Source organism: Cynoglossus semilaevis, chromosome 16 (assembly GCF_000523025.1).
Source record: "Cynoglossus semilaevis isolate Cse_v1.0 chromosome 16, Cse_v1.0, whole genome shotgun sequence".
Classification (NCBI taxonomy): Eukaryota; Metazoa; Chordata; class Actinopteri; order Pleuronectiformes; family Cynoglossidae; genus Cynoglossus; species Cynoglossus semilaevis.
In genome coordinates this window covers 15387568-15400049 of record NC_024322.1, presented here as the reverse complement: position 1 = coordinate 15400049, position 12482 = coordinate 15387568, and the positions used below count along the sequence as shown (strand labels likewise).

Below are 12482 nucleotides of genomic sequence, written 5' to 3'. Positions count from 1 at the left end.
GTGATGGGGGGGGGGTCTGTTATTAAATTGACAGATTCTGTGGCTTTTCAAACATTTCTCTGCACATTGACCCTTGACAGCTCTAATAAGGAGGGAGGAAAAGGGAGAAGATGGGGGAGATAAGGAAAGTTAGAAGGATACATCCGTACGCCCCCTGATCTTGAGCCGATGGCCAGGAGCTTCTGCACGGGGTCAAAGGCCAAAGCAGTGGGTTGGTATGGAAATCCATGACGTACCGTCTGTGAGGAAACAAAAACACAACAGTTTCCTGTTAAAAAACAACAACACGAGTAACTGTGGTACTACAACGTTTACTTCAACGTTTACTTTGTACTTTGTACTTTGTACTTCTGCCAACGTTTTCTCTCTGTTTTGCTGAAGGTGGAGACACTCTGTAGTGAAAACTTCTCCCATTTACTATTTAAAACTCTTGTTGTTGAACAAGACAATTCTATTCCTCATCATTGGAGCTTCTTATTATTATCTACTATACATATATAGCGACCCCTACAGGGGAAGATTAGCTACTAGCTCTACCACTAACATGACATCATCTCTAGCTGTCTGTTAGCATAGCATAAATAACATGGGTATTTCAACTTGACGCAGCTAAATTAATTTTACAGACTTTATTGAAGGGTTATGTTTATCTATTTTATGTCCAAGATTCTGTCCCTCTGACAAACACACAGCCCTGGTACAAACCAGTGGACAGTGGGTTTAAAAACAAACAGACACTGTGACCTCTCATACACCTAAGTTCTACTGTATGAAGTAAAACAATTAATGTAGCGTCAAAACTAACGAGGTCAACCTTAGCAGATAACAAGTATTACTGATTATTGGTAAAGCGTGTGTAGCTACTGCAGCATCATCATTAAAAATGAATATAAAAAGAATCAAATTTACTGAAGTTCAGTGTCTCAGTTCCGTAACACGAGGCTGTGGTAGAAATCTACAGAGACAGGGGTTGAAAAGACAAGAGCCAGAGAGGAGAGGAGTGACTACAAGACTGGAAACAGAGGATGAAATCACTCAGAGAGAGAGAGAGGGAGAGCGAGAGAGAGAGAGAGAGCATCACGCTGCGCCCACAGGTGGAGCCAACGTGTCACCACGTGCTGTATGTACGAGCTCTGCATGTATTTGTGTCAGAAATAGCTGCTGCTGCGTGTGACTACGACGTTTGTATTAACGCCTTCTGTACGTTCACCGCTGCACCACCGTGATGCATGACATGTTTAACACCTGTTAAATTTAGAGAGCAGAGGAGTGTGTGTGTGTGTGTGTGTGTCCACAGCATATCAATAACCAATTAAATGTAGGTGACCTTGAAGTGAAGGTGTATCAGTGACATCATCATCTGATGAACAGCTGCTGCTCTGATACTGATGGAGCCTTGAATCTAAATGTGGTCTTAAAAATATAATTAAAAATATAAAAATATAAAGACCTTTTTAATTAAGGCACAAATGTACAGTTAACATCGTGTGTATATGAAGAAGGCTTCACACTAACAAACTCCCTCTTTGGGGGTCCGACCCCTACTTTTAGAACCACTGCTTTAACTGGTGTGTTCAATGAAGAGACCATTCACAGGAAGCACAAACAACAGTGACCACAAATCTACATCCATCCATCCATCCACCCATTCCCTAATCCATCCATCCATCATCCATCCATCCATCCATCCATCCGTACATCCATCCATTCATACGTACATCTGTAGTAACTTATCGTTTGAGAAAACACAAAAATAAGTAAATGTGGTAACAAATACACAAACAGTACTCCTTCATTGTGTATTGGTACTGTGGAAGTATCTGTGATGTCATCCGTGCACTGACCTGCCACAGGGACATGTATTCTGGCTGCCAGAGGCTGCATTACATCAACCTGCCCCCCATACCCCCCCACACCCCCCCTTCTGTTTGTCCGTGCTGCCCTCTTCCCCTCGCACACGTGCACTCTCCGTGCACAGCTCCACGATGGCCGACCAGATAATCCACAGACAGCCATGCAGAGACAACACCACCTCGTGTCACACCCTCCCTCACTCTCTGCCCCCCCCAGCCCCCCAGCCTTCAGTGGGAGAACCATACAGCCTCCTGCGTCTAAAAATAGCAGCAGCATGATTTACCATTTGCACAGAACTGAACTATATCATCAGATCAACTGTTCATGTGAGTGAATCTTCAAATCAGAGCTGGTTTTTCAGACATGAACTCATCGAACGTTGACGTCAAGTGTTGGGTTTGTTTTTACAGCTGTGACAGAAAGATAAAAACGGATTTTCTTTATGGACGACACACGTTTTAAAGACCAAAACATTAAGATGAGACTGAGTTTTTCTACCATTTTCTACACTGTATGGATCAGGTGATTAATGGAGCGATGAGGAAAAAAAAGAGCTGAATGTAAAACTACTGTTAACTAGAGAGAAAAGCACCAAACAATGGAAGGAAATACTGTATAAACCAATCACTTCACTGTAATATGAAGTGTAACTATAAGGGTTTATCTTTAGAGAGTAAACGTCACACCTTAGTAGTCAAAGTTATACTGACGGACTGACAGTGGAGTAACATAACTGACAATAAACCTGTAATTTATATGGAGCGTAATATTTTGCTGAAATGTAGAAGCAACTGTAGTACCAACACTCACCCCCAGGGACTGATTAAATAAGGAGTGCTAACTGTAACAACGGTACCGTCATCAAACTACGGCTGATCTAGATCTGGAAATATTAGACTGACGTTCGTTTCTCCAGAACAAAAAGATCCAGGATGGAGAACCACGGCTTGACGTTCCATGATGAAACAGGAACCGCTGATTGAACGCTGCCTGAGGGAATCTGAACGGCACACGGTGGTGCACGACTGCCGAGGTTTAGTTTCTACTGAGACACGTGAGCGGCGTGCCTGGCTGGTTCTCACGTACATTCATATATGCACAGATTCAGAGAAAAGGCTGTTCAGACATTCAGAGCGAGAATAAACGGAGGACAGAGACGACACTAGTGATGTTCAGCTCTGAGCGAGCGCCGTGACAGTTATTAAATGACGCATAACGAGACAGATATATGTGGAGAAGAGAAACAAAGAGGAAACAGAGTCGACAGAGAAACAATTCATCAGGTGACACTTTGGTGACAGATTAAAATTTAAATTAAAGTCTTCGTAACAGTGTTGTATTTAATCTGCTGTTTGTTAAGAGTCGTGTCTGATTCTAATGTATTCATCATTTAAAGTCAACAGGTGAGGATGATGATGATGAAGCAGCTCCTTCTCACTGCAGTAGAGTGGATACACAACTCAACTGATGCTGAATTCAACTGCTGCTGATTAAATGTGAAGTCTTTTAGACATAGACAAGGAGGAGGAAGAACAAACGGAAGATGAAGAAGAAGAAGAAGAAGAAGAAGGAGGAGGAGCTTCATCTTCTCCAAGTGCATTTGAATACATGTTTAAACTTATCAGTTATCATTTTTTCCCCTTGATTTTTAAATCTGTTCATCTGTAAATTTAAATGTACTGATCGTATATGGTGACAGACCTGAGACCAGTGTGAACTGTGGGTTTATTTCCAGCCCAGTTAGTTCTAGCCCAAGTATAAATCAATATAAAAGTAACCAAAATATTTTTCTTACAGTAAAACCACATAATGTTGTCTAAATTTTATTATAAATTAGTAATTTAAATCAAACATTACATCTAACTGTTCAATAACGATCCTGGTTCAACACAACCCGTGTGTGTGATTGACATTCAAATATTAAACGGCAGCGTTTCAGTGTTGCCATGACAACACCAAGGACAACTGGACCATGAGTCAACCAGCTGTCCACAGCTGGTCTAAGGATTTGACTGACGTACTTTATTCTACAGGGCAGTTGATCAGGGAGGAGAGCAGAGAAAACTCAGAGATCCAACTGTAAAAGTGGACTCAACATTAAACGTCCTAAATATTGTCACATGGACAGATTCACTGGCAGACAGTGCTGTATTTTTAGAACGGTGAGAGGAGACAAGGCTGCACAAAGTTGACTGAACTGAACCAAAACCACGGAGCTCCTGAGTTTCATTATGTCGTCTTTAAATATTCAGTTTTCACAGCACAGCAAGCAAATAAAGTTCAGGGTAGAGGTCAGTGGACGGTTCCTGTGGGAGGGAACAACACAGCATTAAAACAGTCTGTCTGCTGTAAATCTGTGGGAGATGCTGATACGACATACAGAGAAGACAAACACCTGACACTGGGACAGGAAAACAAAGTGATAGGAGTGAGAAGAACAACTGCAGATGAAAGTTTCCCCTCTGTTCAAGCAGCTTCATTAACTTCATCAAGTCGTGGGAAATAGAAACGTAAATATAACGCCCGTGTTGTTTCATTCACGGGGGAAACTGTTTCACATCTAAATGAACCTGAAACTGAAGTTTTGGCAAAAACACAGGCTGTTTTACATTTCCATAAATAAATAACAATAACATGTGATAAATATCACTGTTTCAATTAGTTTGTTTTTAAAAAAGTGAGTGACTGTTTAACACGGTGACTACCAGAGTTACAGATTCATTACCAAGTCAGTTACCAAGGCCTGTGCAGAGTGAAGTTGTTCAGCGTACTGAAGGTTAAGGTTCAAGACAGAGGGACAGACGGTCAGTGTGGGGTCAGTCTGCTACGTCGGATGTCGTCCTCGGGGTCAGTGTTGGGTCAGTGTGGGGTCAGTCTGCTATGTCGGATGTCGTCCATGGTGTTTTGTTATCTTTCCTACGGCGTACGACCATCTTTTATAAAGATGTGAAGATAACCAATCAGACAGGAGCACTGTCTGATTCTACTGTCTCAGTAGAAGAAGAAATAAATGAATATGACAGGTAACCCATAAAATAAACATATTTTTAAAAAAATACAAATAAAACGTGTAAATTATTATTATATCATTAATATTTAAACAGAAAAATAACTGTCACTTTGTTTTTAAGAATTATTTGTGGTAAATAATTTTTATGATGTGTCAATGATAAAAACACATATTTTACAAATATGTTTTAAATTTCAAACACCTGTGTGCTTTCCTTGGACACAGTGTGAGACACAAATGAGCTAAGGTTCGTCAGCTGCACCGAGAGGCTCTTCAGAACAAATTAATGCAGCGACGTCTCAGAAACACGCGGGGAGGAGGGAGTTCCACGTGGAGTGTTTTCAATAATGATGTTTCGTCTCAGCAGTCATAACTGTGTGTCTCTGAAACATTTTCACATATTTCTACCTGCCACAGTGGCTGCAAAAAGCTGTTAATATAAAAATATGAACGCCTACAACCGACGCTTCGTTAGCGACGACGCATGCGCGCTCCCCCCTAGCTTGTCTAAATGTGTACATTTCCGGTAGAAATGCAAACAAATATAAACCGATAAGTTACGTTTTGCAGGAAAAACCGAAGAATTTTCACTTACACGTCGCCGTTTTCTCCCGTTAATGTGTCTTTGTAAACCCGGTCAACAGCGGATAAAACAGAAACATTTGAGTCCTGACGTTCTTTATTTAATTACGTCGCAGGACACGTCATGACGTAGAGCACAGGAACTTTCTCGTCGTTTTCTTGTGCCATTTCCAGGGACGAACAGGAAGTGACGTCTCTCCCCTGGATCGTACTGACATGTGTTGTTTATTGCACTTTTTTGATAACATAGTCTTAATATACGAAACATTTTATACTTATAAAGTATTTAGAAACGCAATTAGCTGCTTTTTTTTAAAAGTTTCTATGGACATCTCACTGGTTTGTTTGTTTTTGTGAGTCACATTTGCAGTGTAACTTGGTGGTAGATGCTACGACAAAAAGTAAGTCTGAAGTGAGAAAAAACTTTTATGGAGTCGAGTCAGACCGTCACCTACAGACCATCACCTACAGACCGTCACCTACAGACCACCCAGAGAAGATGACTGTGTTAGAAAGATGTTTGCAGTGACAGTTGCTGCCGACACAGTAGACCAAACAGCGTTCACTGATCGTCTCTCCTCTCCCTCTTCGTTTCCCTCGTGACACGGACTCCTCCCTAATTGATCCCACACTGTGGCTTCTGACAGGCAGCCGACACATGGAAATGTGAGACTAGCTGGAAGTGAACCCACTGAGTCATCACACCCGTGGAGAGACCATGGGCTGCAGAGAGAGAGGGAGGTGATGTCATCTTCTACAGCCCATGTACGGCACCGTCAGAGGAAAGAAACCAGAGGGAGGGGGGGCCCAAAGCCCCGACCTCTGACCCTTGGAGGGTTTCTGAGTTTTGATGGAAAGTTTGTGTTTTGGCTAGAAAAGTTGTTTGAATTTTTCATAAAATTTCACTCTCCAGAGGAGTTGGTTAACTCTATAAAGCAGGGGTCACCTGGGGTCAGAAGGTCAAAATTTAAATTGAACTGATGCCTTGGCGGCTGAACACTTTTTTTTGGGGGAGGGTTTATTGTTGTTGTTTTTTTAATTGAGTCGTGGGCGAGAATGGACATTGGACAAGGTCTAATGATGCATTATGGGTAACACCCGCATATTGAGTGTGTGTAAATTATTCAGGACTTGTGCAGTTGCTTTTGCTAAAAACTCATTTGTTAAAATGTTAAAATTTTAAGATGACTTCATGTCAAAAGCAAAGAATCTTTCAAGCATTTGCTGGTGTGCACAGATCTGTCAGGTATATTTATACTATGACAGTATTATATTTATACTGTACTTTGAAGAGTGACTTTTTGTGTGTATTTTCCATGTCAGTGAACAGCTGCTCGTTCAACCATCAAGTCTGTGCAGGGATGTTTACACACTGTAACAGAGTTCTTCTTAATGAGTCAACGATTTGTCACTGACCAGAAGAATCAACATAAGGTTCTGAAGTGGATTCATGCTCTAAAGAGTGATGACGAGGACGGACCCAGCTGCTGTTGACGGGACATGATGTTCTCCTTGATTAACAAATGAATCGTCCCGGGAACCACGGCGTGATCGTTCTGAACAACAGGAATCAGGTCGTGGTGAAGGAAACAGAACAAATGAATCGTCCCGGGAACCACGGTTGGTTGTTCTCAACAACCACCAGCTGGTTGTTCTCACACATCAGCACGAACCTCTTACTGTTGTAATTCAATGAATGAATGAGTTAATTGATTGTTAATGTTAATGAAATGTACGATCTAAAAGTAGACTCATCGTGGGGACACTCTCTGTTTTCACACCTCTTCACTGAGCCTTTGTGTTACTGCAGGAGCAGAACATTAAAAAGAGAAGTCAAGAAGTTGGCCAAGACGCCGCCCACGCACTCAGCAGCCTCTCAGTTCACATTCCTAATAATGGGTTAAATATAAAATAATAGCTGTAATAAAACCCCATTATATTCACCCATTTACACACACACACACACACACACACATATGATAATAGGACTCAGAATATGCTGTGACACAACCCGTTCATTCATTGCTTTTCATTCACTTTCATGTCTTTAAACACAGCACAGCCTTTCGGTCTAATGAGGTGCAGCTTCCTGTTCGGGACCAGGCGCTCGCTGTGTTCTTTTCCAGCACTTTCTGCCCGCCTGTCTGCCTGGGGAGCGCTGCAGCATTCTTTTTTAGCTTGTGAATCAACATCCTTCCTCACAGAGATCATCCACACGGCCACGCTCAACCCTCCAATGACAAACAGCCCTGATTACAGCCCAGTTTCTCTTGGGTTCTTCATAAATAATTAACAGCCAAATCCAAAAATGAACCCAGTTCCCTTAAGTGTGAACACCACAGCCAGCTTCAACATGCATCTCGAGAAAAAAAAAAGGGCTGCAATAGATGGCAGAGGCTGCTATAAATACTCCCACCACTCTCTCACCACTCTCCACCCCCACCCATCCACAGACTCTCCCTCCTTCTCAGAGAACAGCACAGCAGCTAGGACAGCACTGCAGCCTCCGACCGTTGGCTCGATGAGCACTTCTTAATTCAAGGGAGGGACAGGAGTTATGTCACCACTACTCCACCGTTTATGTGGCTCCTCTGCTGCTGCACCGAGGAGGCTGAGCTTCATCGACTTCCTCTGGGTTGTTTGAATCACATGTTCTCAGGCTGCCGCAGCTAACACGGTGTGTGCTGATGACACGGCATATACACAGCGCTGTAGCTGTGAGGCACATACTTGTACAGGCTGGAGTATGGATACTACACACACACACACACACACACACCTGCTTCACCAGCTGTGCACACATGTCCACGGGGTGAAGCTCTGTGTAGAGGCAGAGTCAACACACAACAAGTCACACAAGCTGAAGGAACGCGATCAGTTCATGCGGACGATATTGGTTCAGTTTGATGATCGTCTACAGGGAGGCCAGATGAGAGGAGCTGTCCGCGGTGCTGAACTTTCATCACTAACCCAGAATTAGCAGGCCGGCAGATCTAGCGCAGTTGTTGAACTGGCTGCATATTCAACTTTTACGACATGCATTATTTATCCGTACACACACACACACACACAATCGTCACTTTATTTCTCCGAGCGAAATTAAAATCAGACTCAGAAAAGTCCCGCTGCTCCTCTTACTGCTCCTTTTGTTTGTTTGTTTGTTTGTTTGTTTGTTCTTGTACCCACCTTACACATCTGAAAGTTTTCCGACACCAGCGTCTCCTGGACGTCGATTTCCCTGGGAGTTGGCGCTGCGGTGGGAGTACCTGCTGCGCTGCCGCACGATGGGGATCCGATGGTACCTCCGGGGGAGGAGGTGGTCAGACCGTCCAAAACCTTCCGAAACTTCTTCATCTTCTGCCCAGCCTTCTGTAAAGGACACTCGGGATGGAGAGGGTCGAAGAGCACTCTGATTTCTTTGTTTTCCCTGAGTTCCTCTCTCTCCTCTCTGATGCGGGAAGTCAATTCGATTAGGCGACTATAAAGAAGGAAAGCGTGGCTTTTCCGCAGCGGGCAGAGAGTAGCCTCTGTCTTTCACTCTTAGGTGCAATTTAGAAAGTCACAGCGGTGCCTCATCTTGCTCTACGGCTGTTGTCTGCAACAAGGAATGCGTCTGATCTTAGGATTATAGCCAATGTTGCGGCTGCAGGTAACCTATCTCATCTCTGAGCATGCACCAGCCACGGAGATCATTCAACTTCATCTTCCTCCTGGAGACTGAAGTCGCCTCACATCCACATCTGGGTTTTGAGAAAAATCCCACACCTTAACATCGTTCGGGACCAAAGCAGAGGTCTCAGGTCGGAATGAACGGATTCACGGGGGAAAAAAAGAACATTTGAAAAGAAAAGAAAAAACCGAAAATATTAGAGAGAAGAATCTATCCACTCCACTGTTCCAAAAAAGTATTTTCACTGCACCGCTGTTGGCAGAAGCAGGATGAGGAGGAGGGGGAACAGACAGGGGGCGCGTATGCAATGCAGTCCACACTCAGGCCGGAAAAACACGGAGACACTTCGAGCAGTGAGAAACAAAAAGAAGATTGAGACGAAGAGAAGAGCCGGGGGGGTTCAGAGTGAGGGGTGAGGCTGTGAACGGGGGGCGGGGAGGGTCAGCTGTTTGACTCCAGATGTGTTTCCTCCCTGCAGTCCACAGACAGGAGACCGTAGCTGTCCGTGGTGCTGAAAAATCATCACCAGTCAGCGCCGCCTCCAGCCCCCCAGCACAGCCCCCTCTCCCCGCCCTCACTCGACAATCATTGGGTGAAAAGGCTGAGGAGGAAAGTGAAGTAGTATTTCATTTTTAAAACATCGTCCACGGGTTTTTTTTCACCCTGAAACCCACGGCAGCACCGTCACACGCCCTGAGTGCCGGAGTCAAGGCCTCGATACTCGGTGAACAAACAGCTGTCGTTGGTCCTCGGTTGACACTGGAGCAGGGTTGTCCAACCTGTGGCTCCTTCAGCCCCTGTTCATGTAAGATCACACTTATATTTGTAATTGGACCGAATTCACTTCATCTGTGCTTTTCAAACAAACAAATACTACTATTATTATACTATATATTAGTATTAGTAGTACTACAGTACTAATCCAAGCTGCCCATATACTCATTAGATAACAGTACATACATATATACTTATATATCTATATACATATAATTCTTTCCTATGATAAAAAATAATGTCGACACAAATGGAACCTCGGCCCAAATGGACTTTTGTTTGTTTTGTGTAGATTTTCTACAACCAAAACAACACCAGTGCGGTTCTTGAAACGTCGTGTTATTATCGCTGGTTTCAGACATTTCATACTTTGTAAGTAGTTCTTCACAATACATTAGTGGATTTTGTATGTTTTAGTCCATTAACTGACAAGAAAATATACTTTATGTGACCACAAACCATGGTAAGTGTTCAAATTGGTCCCCCCCCCCCCCGTCAGGCAGCGACTGCTGCAGCAACAACGTGGTCCTGATGGAGGAGAACCGTCTCCATGTGCTGCGTCATCCTGTTTATTCATTAAGTTATTGTTGAATTTGATTCATTTGGACCTGGACTGATCACGGTGGACAAATCTGGAACTGCATCAACACTGAAGCTAGGAAAGAAAAAAAAGATTGAAATTTAAATGAATTAAACAAGTAGATCAATTATATTTAATGATTGTTTTGATGAATCATAGTTTTTAGACACACTTTGACTTCAGTAACAATGATAATGATAATACAGTAGAGTATTACAGTATTACAGTATGTTATACCACAGTACAGTATCATACACAGTAGAGTACTATACTGTACTGCACTGAACTGTAATACACTACAGTAAACCCTGCCACTGTATGTGATACTGCACAGTACTATGGTATTCCAAACAATACTGTGCTATACTACAGTACAATACACTGTTATTCATATATAGCACAATATAGTGAAGTAAAAGTGATTGAACCACTTACATTTTTGCTGTCAGGCCACTGCACCGTCCACACCTCCACCGTGTGGCCCAGGGAGTTAATTAAAATAATAATAATAATAAAGTGTCAAATGTACTGCATTTAAACCAGATTATTTTTGAAAACATGAAAATTTCATTTTGGCCTGAACTGGTTTTAATGACCTCCACATCGACGTGGCCTCGTCCTCGGCCTTAAATAAGCCGATTAACAGCGTCCTGGACCACAGACTAATTACTGACTAACTCTGGCCTGATTAAAACCACCGGCTGATTTGATACAAGTCCACTCAGGTAGAAATTAGGAGCAAAGTGAAGGCACAAAAAGTTCTTTAATCAATTTCCAATTAAGAATTAATTCCCCCCCCCCACCGTGCCTCTCTCCCTCCACCGTGCCTCTCTCCCTCCCCTCTCTTTATGTGACTATTATTTAATTGACACAGGTGCAGGAAGACAGGGCTAAAAGGACAGGCTCTTAATTCCTTCATTATTGAGTCGACAGAAATCTGAGCCACAGTTCAGATTAACAACAACACGCATTTGTATCAATCAAATATAATCAAAGCATCGGAGACGCTTCATGACCTGAACATTCTCATCACAGAGACCAGGACCCAACAGCTAACAATAAGTCACCAAACACACACACACACAGAACCAACCGTGGTTATTGATCACCACTCGCCTCAAAGCTATTTGTTCAGCTCAGACCGCAGCATCAGAGCGACGGCTGACGACAAAGCCTTGTCTTTATGACTTGTAGTTTCAAGCGTTCATACATTCAACTGGTCACATGACTTACAGCACAGAGCTTTTACTGCAGCCACGTCCAACCAAACGGCTTCAGAACATTTACCAAATATTAACGGTGGCTCGAGGACAAACTCCTGTCTCACAGACTGAGTCCTGTCAGTACTAATGAATTTCTGAAGGACAAAAACAGCAGGTAGATGTCACTGTTTCTCACCTGTTTCTGTTTGTGATTAATCCAAATAATGGGATTATTAACACAGAACATTTTCCACAGAGTCCTGGTGTATTTTAGTCATTACTGTTCATCTTGTGTCCTCTTGTCCTATTTGACTGTTCTGTCAGTCACACTGTCAGTCGGTCTGTCAGTCGTAGGCCTACTGACTGTCCTGACCTCAGTCAGGCTGGTCTGACACAAACTGGGCCACTGACCTGAGGTTGAATCCTCAACAAACAGAATCTTAGAGTTGATGATGGTATTTTAAGATTCGGTGAAACAAAAACGCGTGGCTCGGATTACTGTGACGTCATCAACAACCACAGACAGACCAGATCAGGGTCACGGTGAGGAGTGAGGCTCAGACCTTTGTACATTCAAATATTACTCATATCCTGTGTTTCCCGAACACCAACCGACGGAGTGAGTGGGTTGTGACGTGGTTGTTGAATCACCGACGGCAACAGTTGTGTATCACTGCGCTCCAGCGATTTGGTGCGACAGCCTGAAACCCCGTGTTTCTAACGTGGCCGTACCTCAGAGACCGCTGAGTCACGTGACAACGAATACGAGCCACTTTCAGTTCGCCGGGAGACGACGCTGAGGCGTTTGTT

At 43.3% G+C, this 12482-nt stretch overlaps 1 protein-coding gene across 1 annotated transcript; it reads right to left on the bottom strand.

Annotated features, from left to right (window-relative positions):
* Nucleotides 1-47: 47 nt before the first annotated feature.
* LOC103392332 (syntaxin-binding protein 5-like) lies at nucleotides 48-9712 on the bottom strand. Its single transcript, XM_008328918.3, has 2 exons — nucleotides 8633-9712; nucleotides 48-239 (listed from the first exon to the last, which is right to left on the bottom strand). The coding sequence occupies exons 1-2, from the start codon at nucleotides 8798-8800 to the stop codon at nucleotides 48-50; spliced, it is 360 nt and encodes a 119-aa protein (XP_008327140.2). The 5' UTR covers nucleotides 8801-9712.
* Between the last annotated feature and the right edge of the window lie 2770 nt (nucleotides 9713-12482).